This window comes from Dermacentor albipictus, chromosome 1, assembly GCF_038994185.2.
Source record: "Dermacentor albipictus isolate Rhodes 1998 colony chromosome 1, USDA_Dalb.pri_finalv2, whole genome shotgun sequence".
Classification (NCBI taxonomy): domain Eukaryota; kingdom Metazoa; phylum Arthropoda; class Arachnida; order Ixodida; family Ixodidae; genus Dermacentor; species Dermacentor albipictus.
Genome location: NC_091821.1, coordinates 137,127,536 through 137,143,756, shown reverse-complemented (window position 1 = coordinate 137,143,756; position 16,221 = coordinate 137,127,536). Strand labels below are relative to the sequence as shown.

General features: G+C 42.1%; 1 protein-coding gene across 2 annotated transcripts in view; it reads right to left on the bottom strand.

Annotated features, from left to right (window-relative positions):
* Positions 1 to 244: 244 nt before the first annotated feature.
* The window catches only part of AlaRS (alanine--tRNA ligase, cytoplasmic), a 56,636-nt gene continuing 40,659 nt past the window's right edge, over positions 245 to 16,221 (bottom strand). For both annotated transcript variants that reach the window (XM_065444142.2, XM_065444143.1), the window contains exons 17-23: positions 16,009 to 16,121; positions 6,823 to 6,931; positions 5,817 to 5,936; positions 5,382 to 5,501; positions 3,139 to 3,225; positions 2,922 to 3,035; positions 245 to 542 (exon numbers count right to left, since the gene is read on the bottom strand). In XM_065444142.2, the coding sequence (XP_065300214.1) occupies positions 366 to 542; positions 2,922 to 3,035; positions 3,139 to 3,225; positions 5,382 to 5,501; positions 5,817 to 5,936; positions 6,823 to 6,931; positions 16,009 to 16,121 (840 nt within the window). In that variant the 3' untranslated portion in view covers positions 245 to 365. The remainder of the gene's footprint in view (positions 543 to 2,921; positions 3,036 to 3,138; positions 3,226 to 5,381; positions 5,502 to 5,816; positions 5,937 to 6,822; positions 6,932 to 16,008; positions 16,122 to 16,221) is intronic.

Below are 16,221 nucleotides of genomic sequence, written 5' to 3'. Positions count from 1 at the left end.
CACAAACACACTAAAGCAATGCTATGGAAAAGAAAGAAAAGACCGACAGCAGATCACTTCAATCAGTCTCGGAAAATGAGCACATAGTCAGCAAATGCTCACAAAGGATGCTAAATATTTTAAACTATTTTGCTAAGAATGCAAAATAGCTCTGTACCAAAAGAATATTTGCCAGGGAAAAAGAGTACTGTGTAAGCTGCTAAAAATATTGTGTGTGCTTTCATGCCGTTAATAACTCTGGCTATAAAAAAGACACAATTCTATTTATTACAGAGCAGAACTTTCCTTACTTTAAATACTAGAAACACAATCCAGTAAAAAAAAGATATCTCCCAGCTTCTGTCAGCAGCATCCTGTGCGGCACATCAGCAGGCCAGCTTGAGCTTGGCAAATTCATTGGCCACCTGAAGTGCTTTCTCAAGTGAGCCCACATTGTTTCCAATGGCTTGGGCAGACTCCTCTCGGCCGCCACCTTTGCCACCAATCACTTCGGACACCTCCTTAACCCAGGCGTTGGCAGTAAGACCCCTTGCAACAATGCCCTGCATGACATATCACACAGAAACATTCTTGCAGGTTCATAATATGAATTCAGGATAGTAACAGACAAGCCAAACAACTACATAATGTTTTTTTTTTTGTGCTGTAAGTGTCTAAGAGCAAAGACATTACTGTAAAGCTAAAGTGATGTCCCAGTGGCACATTTCAGGTTGCAAGTGCACCACCCTGCAGCCCAACAAGAGGCACAAAATTATTTATGCTCTTTCTGGTTGTGCACATCTACAGCGAGTGAGAATATCCACTGATGATGACTAGATATGCATCACATCGAGTGCCTAGCTCTCCGCTAAATACTGCATCCCACTTCAGGGGTGGAACTGGGAATGTAGGTTTAGAACTTAGGAGGAAGAGCTGCTTTATGGAGCAAGTTTGGAGCAGCACAAGCATCATATTAGAGAATGTAGGAAACCACCCAAGTAAACATCTTGAAGCCGATACCAAGCACCTATAATCTCACCAAGCAGCAGTGCTAAGGTATGGGGACAGAAACCCAGCCCCAAATTAATCCTTTTCTCAATACACGAAAAGCTACAGTAACAACAAAACATTCTGCACAGTGAAATTTTATGCAAACAAATATTTGCATGAATCCCACTTCCTCTGGATGCTTCGACCCGCTAAGGTCTTTCTTCATTTATTTATTATCTCACAAAGGCCAGTTTAAGACTGAAGCAACTCTAACAAGCAAGTGCTTGTCCATTCAAGATGCACATTGCCATTTCTTTCTTTGGATCAATTTTGTTTTGAAAAGAAACTTAAATGACAATGATAAACATTTGGTAATAAAATTATACCAAGAGCGAGTAGAAAGCCCCTATGTAGCCATCATAAGAGTCAAACTCACTTATAACCACATGGTTCCCTACATCGTGAATTGAGAATAGCTCCATGAAACTCCTACATGAAAACTTGCAGAGTATTTGAAGTCTTGCGTCAAACTTCTCCCCTACCAACTTCGACCATGTGCAACAATGAGCAATCAGAGTGTATATGCTTTGTGAACCTATATGCAGTGACCATGGCTGTTACATACAAAGTAAGTTATTTCATGCCTGCAGTGCTTTATTTGTAACCAGATGACATGTGTTTGTTGCTCCAGCAGTATTCTTAGGCTTGTTGCTCATTCATTCTAGAGCGCGAGTGAGTAAAAAAGTATTGTGACAGCTACAGGTAGATCTAGCTTTGCAAAACTACTGGCCTGTCTATTTGCAAAACTACTGGCCTGGCCTGTTTGTCTGTCTGGCCCGAGTGCTGCATACATATAGGCTCAATTGTCACTTAGCCTTTTTCGCATGGTGTGATTTTCCTTGCGACATCTGAAGTACGGCAAATGGGGCATCAGGTGCATCATAGGTGCATTTTTTTCTGTTTGAGGTGCTGTACTACCCTATAAAATTTCATATGTAACATGGATAAGGAACCAATAATACAAATCGTCACTGTGACCTGCCTGTTATTTTTTGTTTTGACAGGCTAAAGAGTTCGAACATAAAGGTATCCCAAAAATTGTTTCTAGTTAGTCTTACTCTGCTTGCACAGAAGCAAACTAAATAATCCTGTACCAAGAATAATTCATTGTTCCACTAAGTGTTTCACAAACTCAAAAAAGTCACCGTAACCGGTGCATGTGAAACGGCAATGCGAAATCTGCATGTGTGAAAATCACAGCTGCAAAAAATACAGTGCAATATCACTCCATGTGAAATAGGCTATAAGCTAAAGAAGTATCTTATAAGGTGATCAGCAGATACAAGAGCTCCTGTTGCAAAACCATGGGTCCTCTGGACAGAAAAGCATTAAATTAAAAATTTAATTCTCAGGTTTTACGTGCCAAAACCACAATATGATTATGAGGCATGCAGTAGTGAGGGACTAGTGAGTATTAATTTTGACCACCAGGGGTTTTTTAGCACACATGGTACACAGGCGTTTTGGCATTTTGCCCCCATGGAAAAGCAAGCTGCCGCAACCCAGAAAAGCACTGAAGCATGATGCATAATATTGCAATATTGCTACGTATCTTAGCTACATATCAAACATACCATACATATAAAATTGTGATGCATCCAAGAACGGCTTCGTGATGCTCTCAGCTGGATGGCAATTTTCGCTTTCAAGAAATTTCCTCCACCTTACAGATTTCCGTGGAACCCATTTGCCATAAACAACTGTATCATGTAAAGAGACCCTAAATGCACATGCACTTCACAAGCACATATATTCACAAACATGCAGACCAGCAACTGCCTTATTACTTTCATAGACAGGAGTGTTACATAGACAACCTTTTTGAATTAACCACATACATATTCATATGTAAGTACACATTACTTAGCTGAAAGCTCAAAATGACAGCTTACCTTGGGCACTGTGCTTAGGCAGATGACCTTTCCCTTCTCACTGTCCTGGCTGAAGAACATAGCAGCTGCATTGGGTGTCAGCGTTCTCACTTGCTTCAATGCAGCATCAAGTGCCTGCGGTAAGTTGGACAAAGAGAGCAGTGTCTTATGCCCCTGCACAAAAGCAATATACAAAACAACGGCGAGCACTGTAATGCTACCATAACCATTCACTCACCTTTGCGTTGTCTCCAACATCAAGCGTGTGGACAATGTAGTCACAATCTTTTTTATCCTCTAGAAGCTTCTTGACAGTCTCAATTGCCTGTACATTGCAAATATAGAGTGATTTTATTTTTCAATGCAGACAAAAGTGGCAAGAAAAGCACCTCACACAAAATGAAGTTATACTCTAACCCCAATAACAGCATAAGAGAAATATTTGACCGTAATTCACAGGCACCAGCTGGATGCAGTAAAATGTGATGTGTGGACACAACACACAGTGAACAGACTTTTAATCAGCGTGCTGAACCAAACTAAACCTGAACACAGTACACACAGTACAAGTACACCCAGAGAACATGCCAAGGGCCCTGTAACACTTTTCTAACTAATCATACAATGGCATCACTATTAAATTACGTCTGCTCACGAATCTCCTGCTGCAAAAATTTTTCGAATTTTTCAGGCACAAGCAAAGGTAGACGTACCTAGTTATCGGACCGATCAGCAACTTTCTCTCTATCTTAATTTTCACTAGCGCACTGGAAGCTACACAGGGGAGACGGCAAGGAGGCGCAAAAGAGCAACGGCTTGCTGGCTGCACCGAAAGGTTGAAAGCGAGATGGCTCGTAGTGTCACCCTGTGGTGGCTGTAGTATATCTACACTACGCTTGGCATCTCAAAGGATACGCACAGCAGAAGCAGCAACACACAATTGTCATGTTTAGACCTACAGTGCAAAGATGAAATAGTTTTTGTGTTGTTTCGAGATCACAGAAAGGTATATTTTTCATTTATTTAACTCAAATGAGCAGTAATTGTATTACTGAGAATGTTCTCATGATCACGAAATGAGCCAATAGCTGTTGGGGGTCCAGCTGACTGTGGTGATCCTGCATGATGACATTGCGGCAGCGAAAGCAAGCTATTTTTCACTGCTCTTGACACAAATTTGTAATTCCCTGCTGCATGCAGTGCAATAATATTTAGCTCACATATTCGCAGGGGCCTTGTCAACAATCGGCATTGTTTTCTCACTAAGTTCAAAGAGTGTTTCAGGGCCCTTTTAACTAAGAGAGAGAGAGAGACAATTTTATTTATCCCATCTTAAAGGGTAAGGGGCTGCGGGAAGAAGGCGAGGGAGGTTATCCTACTCGCGGTAGGCCTCCTCTACCACCTCAGCCCACCTCAGGATAGCTTCCTGAAGTTCGTGGTTGTAGCTGTGCATGGCAGCCTCCCACAGCTCCCTACTACTTAAAACTCTACAAAGATTAGGAGGAGGGGAGTGGTTCTTGCATTGCCACATAATGTGGTTAAGGTCCGCTCTGCTAGCAGGACAAAACTTGCAGGCTGAAGTAGGGTATACTCCCGGGTGAATTTTGTGACGTAAGGCAAGAGATAGAAAAGTGCGAGTCTGTAGTTTACGCCATAGAACCTCGTGTACGCATGACGACGGAATCATTAAAGGAGGGAGGGTTAGGCAACCTAGGCGGTAATGCCCGCGAATGTATGTAAGTAATCTGTCTTTGGAGGTGAATGCTGGAGGGAGATTATTGGCATCTGAACCGTCCCCTAGTCTAGCCTGTGCTCGGTTCGTGAAAGCTCGAGCACTTAGGTGGGCCACTTCATTGCTGATTATTCTTGCACAATTGTTTAAAGAAAGCTCGCTTAATTTTGACCCTAGCAGCCTGCGCAGCCTATCCTGGGCTGCCAATTTCATGAAGGGGCAGCTGACAACAAAGCCAAGGTGAGCGAACACTGGAGGCAAGCAGGCGGTAAGAGCAGGCAAAGTGTTATCGTGATTGTTCTTTTGTTGCTTCTGCCAATTCCCACAGTCCCAGGCAGAAGATGACGGTCGCCTATAAGCACTGCAAATTCTGGTCTATAGGGGAGTGCAGACTAGGCACGTATAATTTCAAACATTTATTTGTGAAATGGTGTGGCCCTTACACGAGAAAACACAATATTTCAATGTAAACAAAATTTTTCAATGAATTGAAGTAAAGTGGCAATGGTTATTACTATGCATTATTAAGGTTTAACTGTATGCATTCAGATGAGCTTTCCTTGTACGCTCTAGTGCAAGCAAAGCGTGCATGTTCTATCATGGCCCTTTACACCATTGGTGTTATGGCCATATAGTGGTGAAATCAACGAGACATGAGCCAAGTGTTTGGCATTAGTAGTAGTCAGAAAGAGCAGGGAAGAAACCCACAGGACCCCTTTAAAGAAACAAAATCAAAATATGCTGCCTACCAATTGCTGTGCCTGAGCTTTGTTGCTCCGGTCAAGGTCATCAAGCTTCTTCTTGAGGTTCTTCAGTTCTGTTCTTAGCTCATCCTTTTTCCAGTAGGAAATACTTGACTGAGAGATCTCCTGTATAAAATAAAGGGTTGAAACTGCCACAAACAATGCCTAGTAGTGAAAATGAGAAAGAAAGAAAGGCAACAAGTGCCATCTTTCTCTTCATCTCCGTAGCTCATAATTTTTCAACAAAACTGCATCAAAAGACTACATGGTATTTCTTCTATGTCAAGCAAGAGTGACACAACTTTATCAGTTTTCGTACTACTATACCCGAGGATAGCTTTCCCACTAATGTATCTAAATTTGCCTACAAACTGTTGTACCTCAAATGAAACATGCTACTTATCCATGGCAAAAGATGGCCAAATGAAGCAATTTACTGACCTCTGTGAGCTCAACAATTTGCTTGACAAGCTCTTTTCCTTGGACAGCCTGAGTCACCTTCTCCACCTCCGTTCTAAGTCTATTAACTTCATTCTCGTAGTGCTCAGCTTTCTTCACTGCCTGCAGACATGGAGGGACCAGGTAATTACAGCTGGAAAGAAGACTGACAGGCAACAGTGTTGGAGAAGCAAAAAGCAGATATTTCGGCTTTGGCACTTGCTCTTTAGCCTCAGATTTTCTGGCATGTGTTCAAGAAAAAAAAATGTGTATTTGCTTTCTTTTGTTTACCTAATACAATGATTTATTTTCATGCACTCTCTTTTCCAGGCACTAAAAGCAGTGAGCATTGGTTATACTATAATGAAGCCAATTAACTCACATAACTCAAAAGACTAAGTCTGCCCTGAATTCAGATAATCTTCACTGAGATTTCTACAACAACCTGCAGACATTATTTACTAAGGTATAAATTTTTCAGCACTAGATATAAGGCGCGTGCATATTTACTCATCAACAGCTATGCTTACCCATTTTTAAATTTACATTCAGACAGCATTCAGAAGAATTTTGCATTCAGAAAGCAACTGTTCAGCAGTTGCACTAAGTCGACCACTCAGCCAGAGCCACTTCTAAGCATAATGCCTCACCTCCCATGAGACTACATAAATATACTTCCAAGCAAGGCATAGGTGGTGAATTTTTTTATAACCATGTAAGCAGGCAATGACAGACAAGAGAAACAAAATAACCTGAGAGTAGCTGATACAGCTCAACACTACACCTGCACATACAGAGCACAGTGCAAAAGAATTTGCTTGCTGAGCACCAAAGAAAAGCTTTATTGACCACGCACACTGTTAAACCGTGGCTCATGGCTCAACCATAGCTCAACTCAAGAAGCACCAAGAACTCGAGATTATCATGTTCTGTGGCCACAGAGGCACATACAATATAAAAAAGAGATTCCTCTAAGTTAGACAGGCAACATTCCCCCCACTTCACCCACCTTAGTTGCTTCAGGACCAGTAAGAGCAACGATCCTGCGAATGCCCTTGGCAATGGCTTCTTCTGTAGAAATGACAAAGTCTCCAATATGGCCAGCACGTTTGAGGTGACTGCATGAAATAATATTTCATGAAAACCCATACTAGAGCCACTGTCTCCGAAGGTAAAAGTGATAGTGAAAAGCAATATGATGCTGTAATTTTGCATATTACAAACTGAACACAGGGTGCACACACAGCTGCCTTCTGTCATAAGTAGAGGTGTGTGAATAGCAATTTTTGAGACTGAATTGAGTATAAAACGAATAGTGCCAGAAGCAAATCGAATCAAATCGGATACTTTTCTAATATTTTCTAATAATAAGCAGCCATTTTAACAATTGATGTAAAATGGTATTCACATCCTAATATTCATAAGCTTAGCAACTTTCTATCATTACATTGTGCATTATGAGGTGTTGTTTATCAGAATGTACAAAAGGAGCATCAAGAACAATTAGGCAGTTTACATATATGGCACTTTCCATAGAGTGCGAATGATTCTTGTAGTGTAGCCTGTTGCACTACGTGACCTGATGCACTATGCAAGTTCTCAAGTTTTATGCGTATGCTATGCCTACAAGGATGAAAATTATTGTACTTATGCTCCACTTTTATGTTTGATTGCCTACAGTTTACATTTAAAAATATTCAAGAACTCTTCGAAAAATGATTGTATTCACAAATAGTGGCTATTCGATTCAAAGACCGAATCAGATAAACACTATTAGATTCGTTATTCAAAAGTTCCGAATACTTGCACACCCCTAACCATAAGCAATGTCGTTTCTTTTTTTTCTTTTTTTTTATTGAGTAGCTATGCAACAACCTATAAAAAATGTAGCCTGATTTTGTTCACTAAACAAGGCATTCTCAAGGTAGGGTACGCCTACAAAACAGTGCTTGTAGCTAAGCTGCTTAGAAGAAGCAGCACCAAAGATCTACTACTATAATGAGTCTTACCTAGAGCTTCTAGTGAATTATACAATGCCTGCCTAAATAGAGTGCAGAGCCATGACAGCAGGTAAAAGAGCATTTAATGCAATAAAATGAATGACTGGTTTATATGTCAATGTTAAACTTGGAGTTTCCAGGTTTAGGATGCATATCTTAGGAATGCAACTTATTAACAACAACTGTATGATAACTTAAAGCCCCCACATTTCGATAATTAAAGGAGAGAAAATATAAAGGTACACTTAATTTTGTCAAGCAGCAATATACAAAAACACCAAATCAAGGCCCTATCATACATTACCTATATAAAACTTTATCTAATTTCATCACACCACCTAGTTCTCTGCCTTCTCCGACTGCACTTCCCTTTCCTTGGCACCCAACTCTGTAACTCTAATGGACCATCGGTTATCTGCGCTATGCATTACATGGCCTTCCCAACTCCATCTCTTCCTCTTAACTGAAACTAGAATAGCAGCTACATCTGTTTGCTCTCTAATTCCAATCCCTGTCTTTTTAAATCTTAACACTGCATCTATAATTTTTCGTCACATTGCTCCTTGTGCAGTCCTTAGCTTCTTCTCAAGCTTTCTTTGTCAACCTCCCAAGTTTCTGCCTCATATGAAAGCCCCAGTAGAGTGCAATGATTGCACACTTCTCTTCTTTATTTATTTTATTTATTTCTTTTATTTTACTTATACATAATGCAGCCTCAATGAGGCTGCAGTATGCAGGAGTGGGATGAACAACAAACATACAAACATTTATAAACGAGCTTGAACGAACTGTTTCAGTGGTAGTGAACAGATGTTGCCCGGTAATTAATTCCAGACTTCAATTGTTGATGGAAAAAAACAGTAAAGGAATCAGTGCGGGGGAAGAAAGGTTGAGATATTTAGAGCAGGGTGGCTCCTCGTACATGAGGATTTGGAAAAAGTCAAATAGTTATCTAGAGAGGAGAGGCTAGGAGAATTTATTAACATGTGAACGAATTTTAAGCATTCAAGTTGCGATGCTCTGCAAGAGGAGTGAGACCAATTAGGGGAAGAGAGTTAGATAGCGAAAATTCCTTGTCATATCTCCTACAAACAAAACGCACTGCCTTTTTTTGCACCGATTCTAGTTTTTTGACGACACAGTGTTTGTATGCATTCCATACAACGCAGCCATATTCAAGGATGGGGCATATGAGGGTTTTATATGTAAGAAGTTTAGTTTCTTGAGGAGCAAGACGCAGCATACGATGTAAGTAACCTAGTCTTTTAAGGGCCTTGTTACAGGTGACACCAATGCGTTTCGACCATGACGAATCGTGCGTTAGTAGGATACCTAAATACTTAAATTCGAAGTAATATTCTTAAAGGCCTAGGCAACAAAGGAAGGGGATGAGCGTCATGTAAAGGACATGAAAACGGTTTTGGAAAAGTTGATATTCATTTGCCATGCTTTGGACCAGTTACAGAAGTCAGCAAATTAATTGTCAAGGACAACATGATCAGTACGATATTTAATTGTATGACATAAAATGCAATAACCTGCAAAAAGGCATATTTTAACTGAAGTGTGTAGGGGGAGATCATTAATATAAAGCAGGAATAAAAGAGGACCCAGTACTGAGCCTTGGGGAACCCCTGATGAAACAGGCATCAAGGATGAGTTAGTAGAGTTGAAACATAGATATTGCGAACTCTGGGAAAGAAAGTCCAATACCCAGCCAACCAAAGATGCATTTTTTAGTGTAGTGAACAGCTTGTGCATAAGTTTAGGGTGTGAGACAGTGTCGAAGGCCTTTGTAAAGTCTATAAATATAGCATCAATACGGTCACCAATGTTTAAAGAGCTGCTGATGCCATGAACGAATTCTGTCAGTTGTGTTATAGTGCTAAGGCCACGTCTAAAACCATGCTGGAAAATGCATAAAATTTTGGTAATTTCAGGAAGTTCGATAATATGTTTAAAGATAATGTGTTTGAGTAATTTACATGAGTGTGCTGTTAAGCAGATTGGCTTATAGTTAGATAACAATTGAACATTACCCGACTTAAATAAGGGGAAAATCGGAGCAAGTTTCCACGAGGAAGGAAGGGTGGCGGTTGAGAGAGATTTTCTAAAGATGATAGATATCTGCTGCACCAAAAAGAGAATCGAACGAGAAAAACAGTCGGGATACCATCAGGACCACACAACTTCTTGGTGCCTAGGTTTAGGATTAAATTAAGTACACCCTCAGTAGACAGTGATATATCGTCGATTGGAGGGTATGGTTCAGAATCAAAAACAGGCGTTACAGAGTTGTCAGTCATAAAGACAGAGTGGAAGTAGGTTGTTAAAAGAAGCTACTGTCTGTGAATCAGAAACTGCAACATTGTCAATTATTAATGTGTCTGAGGATGACCCAGTTGGTAGGATAGCTTTCCAAAATTTTCGGTGATTAGCCAGCATTTTTTGGCAAGGTTACCTTGTACAGTCAAACTCACTTATAAGGATACTGGTTTTAACAATATAGTATTGGTTATAACAATGAGAAGCTGCTACACCATAGACTTTTGTATGTTTTCCATGGTGAAATAACCCGCTTACTACAATGCCCCGATGCCGCATTATTGGTTATAACAATGAAGTCTGGCTGCTAAGTGTCTGAGCCGAAAGGTAGTGAAGTGCGAAATCCTTGAAAATAAAGAAGAAAACGAGAAATTCAAGCCGCTGCACGATGGGCCGCTGCTCCAACAGCCGCCGCGTGCTCATTTTCCAGCCATCTCGCACGGCTCTCTCCCATCACCCTTTTACCCCTCCGAACACGAATGGGCTGCACATATAGCTCTATGCTGCCTCACCCTCCGAAACACGAATGGACCGCGCCGACTGCGCCGCAAGCAGATTGCTCGCATGTTGCTCGCTGGCTCCTCATTCAGCGCAGTTCTGCGAACAGCTTAATCACTTGCATTCGTCTTTGTTGGTTGCATCGCAGTCGTTCCTGGCCATGCGGTTTCTCAGCCTCACTTGACTCACCACCAAAACGGAAGATGGCCGATCGGCCCGCTGATCATCGATGCGCGACGTTGCCGGTGAAAAAAAAAAAAGCGTACGGCTACAGATTTGGAAACTAAGTGCTTCTAACCGATGAGACGATCGTCGGATAGCAACGGCGACGATGGCAGCCATTCGTACATGACGGCAATGATGAGGCGGTAGGGCAGGTTACCTGAATGTTGTTTTCACAGGAGGCCCGGCAGATGATACAGTACCCTTCTGGGGCTTCGTTTTCGCGAGGAACCTTCCGCTGCACTACAAGGAGCACTTGGATGCCTTGGAGAAGGATGTCGGCAAGCTTCCCGTAAAGCATGCAAGACTGACAGACATAGGCTTTTCTCGTGCAAGCCAGTAAGAAGTACATGGCAAGATGCTTGTGGCGATCTCTCCTCAGCATTTCTTCTGGATTTCTCAAGCTGACAGGCTGCCGCGGCAGCCTTCTCGCAATTTTTAAAAGGCCCCCTTTGGGGCCACCAAAGCGATGCCTTGGCGGTGCTCGCATATCGCTTGCCACGCGTGACATTTGCTTGCAGTTGTTATAGCAGTGCCATTCTTGAACGCCAACAGCCGCGGCTTGTTACACGTGATCAGAGCGCCCATGAAGCAGTTAAACAAGTGAACACAATCAGCAGCCGGGCGGAGGAAGGTGGTGGGGAGCGGCACTCCTGTGGTTCTGAATTTCACCGACTAGCTGTCTGGTCAATGCCGCACATCGCGCACTGTTATTAGTTCAGAAAATAAAGTTGCTCTTGCAGAAAGTAGCTGTTCGTTTTTCAGCTCTCTCAAGCCGGCGAGGTGCTCTTACACAAGCACTACTCGAGACCTAAGAGTGCGCATGTAGTTTCAACATGTCGCGTGTGTCTGGTTGATCATGGCATATTCGCGGCCACTGTCATCAGGTCGTTTTATCCATGTTAAAGGCCCTTCCAGTCAAGTTATATTGGAGTTCTTTACTTTGTAAAGCTTGATGCCCGGGTGCTAGGTAAACAATGCTTAGAGAACCATACCGAGAAAATTTGAGAAGCGTGACAGCTAGTAAAATATGTTTTTTTTTTAAGCTTCGCTAGCTACCTCGATTGGGATGTATGCTGACGCAGCACAACACATGGCACACGACCCCCCTGATTGTTGTCACCTGAGTGATACCTTAATAGAGTTCAAGACTTTACTAATATGTTCAAGGATAGACATACAATAATAACATGTTGTATGTATGTTACGTATCTACAATGTTCAGACTTGACTTGCCTCCTATTTCAATCGCGGCCACCGCTGTGGCAGCACCTCTAGGCTCATTGCCATTTAATATCGAGGCTATACTGAAGCTCAAAGCTTAGTGTCGACACGCCAACAAGTTTCCGAATAGCAAAAACTTGTAGAGACCTCACAGGAGAACGAGAAAACATGCCACTCGTCGTCAACAGCACATTCGCTGTGCACCCTTCAGCGAGATCCCACATACCAGCATGGCACTGTGCCGGACGATAGATAGTGCTGTGATCGCAAAATGACAGTGCCTCAATAAAATGGTCTATATGTTTGCTAGGATATCCACATATCCTTCCAGTACTCCTTCACTACACAATGCCTCCATGACTGCTAGCATCTCTACTGAATCGAATGTCTTTTCATAATCTATGAAAGCCATATACCATATAGAGCATGGTTACATTCTGCAGATTTCTCAATTACCTGATTTATGACATCGATGTGATCCATTGTTGAATGTATGTCATGTATGTTACTGTAGCCAAACCCAGCACAGTTACACTGTTGTACTGATATATGATGGCATGATGTATACTGCAGCAGCTAGCAACAATAAAGCAAGGACATCTTACAAATGCTACTGACACCATAAAAATGCTACTGGCACTATCAAACAATAGAAACGGTCCCTTCTCTGTGCAGCTTGAAGTAAAAGAGGTTTTCACCGCATACTGCACACCAGAAATTTCAAGTCAGTTCCTTTTCGATACTTTAAGAGTAGGTTTCCAGATCATAAACCTTTCTCAAGAAACTCCATTCAAGATTCTCAAGATTCTCAAGAAACTCAAGATTCTCCATGTAGAAGTGCCTGAGCACAAGGTGCAAAAGGGACATGTCTAAAGTGGGCTTATACAAGTGCAACAGAATGCACAGTAATGTGCTTGATTGACCGCCACTTGCTTACACTCCTATAGAGAAAGAGATATTCTAATAAAGTTTGTCACAGCTATTTATTTTCGTGGATGTGTTCCCTTTATAAAGGTCCCAGCGCATGCACACAAGGACTTCAAAGCTATGATGTAAGATTAATTTGATAAATTGAACTAAAAACACTATCTTAAAGGGGCCCTGAACCACTATTTATCAAAGTCGAGAAATGCATTTCAAATTAAATTAAAATTAGACTGCTTAGGAAGTACTTTGGGAAGAAGTTTTACAATGTGTCTAGCAGAAGCAGAGTTATTGGCAATCACACACAGCATTCGTGTTCGGACAGTTTTTTCGCAATCTTTGCAATGCCTATGCTTTGTATATATTTTGGCTCACAGCAACCATAACAGGAGAGCACATGCAGGCATCATGACACTGCTGTAGCAGTGGTCTGAACAGAGAGCATTCAGGCCTGTACGATTTCTACACCTTCAACATTATAAAGGCAAGCCAGTGCGAGCAATACAACAACTGTGCAAGATTTGAAGCCCACACAGCCCACAGTCACTGGGGCTACACTTTTTTCAAACAGATGGTGCAATGCTGAAGTATTTATGTTAGAAAAAGTTAGGCAAGCAGGTATGGACACAAGAAGAGAGAGAAAGGGAAAGCCTTCTTCTTGTGTTCGTGCCTGCACGCCTAACTTTTCTGACAGGAACCCCTACCAACCAGCTCAACTTTGTCATTCTAAGCTGAAATATTGACACTATAATGTAAAAGCCAAGCTAAGCCTCACTTTACGCATTACCCGTCAAAGCATCTAGATCTGCCTCTAAATTGATACTTATTCCCTCACCTTCCCACGAGAACCACTTAATAAGAAAAGATGCGACTCGTTTTTGAGGAGCTGTGCAAGCAAGAATAAGCCCTTAGGCCATGGGTTCTCAAAGTGGATTCCGCGGAACCCAGGGGTTTCGCAGGCCTCTTCTCGGGGTTCCGCAAGCCACTGATAAATTTTCCCTGGTTCCGCACTTGCCAAGTGGTTAAGACGGCAAACCATGCGCATTTCTGCCATTTGCAAATAGGTGTCGCTACCGTGCACACTGATGTATATGTTGGAGGACTAAAAATTAAATGGACAGGCAGCACAACCCAGCTGGTTCCAGTACGGTAGCTCGGCGAGCGTGGAGCACTGCAAATGCACGTTGCAATAGAGCAAAAACGGCACTACTAGTGTCCAACCGAAAAGAAGCGGCGAAGTCTTCATTGCCATAGTCACTAGCGGAAATCGTACATGATACGAGACTGACAGCAACACTGAAACGCTTCGTGCCTAATTGTGCTCTTATGCCTTTATTCTTCCATTTATTGCCGCGCATAAAACCGCGTTGGCGGCTGGCCACGTGCCTTCATAACTCCGTAGTCACCATCCATAAATGCGTCGATATCCATCACGGTTTCATACACAGCGGTTGCGGCAAACAGTAGTTTCATTTTGACTTAGTGCGAGTGTTGGCCATATGCCTTCAAAACTGCATAGTCGCCATCTATGATTACGTCGATAGTGACTTCAGTTTTGTCCGCATTTGTTGCAAAACAAAGAGTAGTTTCATCTTGACTTGGCATGTGCATTGGCTGCCTGCCTTCAGAACCACAAGGCGGGATCCATGATTGCGTTGACAGCAGCCACAGTTTTGTCCGCAGCAAATGCGGCAAACAGTAGTTTCACTTTGACTCAGTGCAGATGAAAAGCATTGGCTGCATCACGATGGACGGACGATATGTTGGTGACCAGCTCACTGGTGAAAAAATAATCGAGATGTGCGCACGATAGTATTGAAATGCGAGTCCTTAGCCGCTGCGAGCGCTAATTAGTCACGAGATGACGAGAATTGCAGCCTCCACATTGCTCTTGTGCAAAATAGAAACAGGATTTGCAGATCCATTTGGCAAATAAAAGCATGTTGATGCAGTAAGCATTGTGATACCCTCGATAATTCGGCATTCGGTTAATTCAGACTTTCTTTTTTTGGTCCTGTAAAATCCGAATTAACGATGTTTTACTGTACACAAAATAGAGCTGGCACTAAGTCTAAGACCTCTTGTGATGAAACGTTATAAGTGTTATCTGATAAGCACTGAAAAGTGTCATTCTTTCTCAGCATGCCTTGGGTGCGATGCTGTCTTGTCTTGGCTCATAACAATTGCACCAAGTTTGGACCACATGGGTTGCACGTCACTGTCAAGTTACCTGCCCAACACCACCACTGGCCCCCAACGTGTTGCACACTATGCCTAGCCTCTCTAGTAGGGGGCGGAGGGGGTTTCTTGGCACTTCATGGAGCTTAGCACGGTTCCTTGGGACCAATATGCTTGAGAACTCCTGTCTTAGACTGCTATGTGTAAGGTGCAAATATGTATAGACATAACAAGCTGCTAAGTAAAAAGCATTCTGGTTCAGATACAACTGCCTTATGCAATCAGTAGAAGCGTACCAGAAATGTTGAGATGAAAACTTACCACTGAAAAGGAAGGCTATAATGAAATGAGGCTTCCACTGTTCATCCCGTTTTTTGCTATTTTTGTTTCTCTGTGATAGCTTAGCAATATAAAAATAAAGAAAGCCGTTGCTATAAACTTTTGCAGCTGACATACTTTTGGTAGCTGCATTGATCATTATGTATAGGTTACTAATGGCAAACCTTGACTGGTCATTTCAGGGAATTCTGGCAGTGCTTCAACGGTTGTGCAAGACAGCAACTAAGCTTCACTGTGACAGTACGTGAGCTCTAATGGTGATGACAGAGCTTTATTGCAGCTTTCAGAGACTGCTTATTCTCATATTATAAATGCTGCACTACACAACCTCTTCATGTTAGCAGAGAATTCTGAAAAGACCAGTTGAAGAGGCCACAGCAACAAGCGTTTATATTTCTGCCAAAAAAGCTTCAAAAACATTCTGAAAATGTTAGTGACCGGGAGACAAGAACAGAGCAGAGTAACACAATGAAGCGGCAACTTACGTTCCTCCACAGAATTCTACAGAAGTTACAGATCCTGCAGGACTTGAAGGGTCTGCGAGCATTTCTTCAACAGGAATGCCAATAGAGACAACACGTACTGGGTCAGGGTATGTCTGCAAATAAACGCACCAATGTACAAGCAGCGACTCCACTCTAATGTGATAGCACTGCACCAAAATTTCTGTCTACTAAGCTTTAGTAGATACTAGCTGC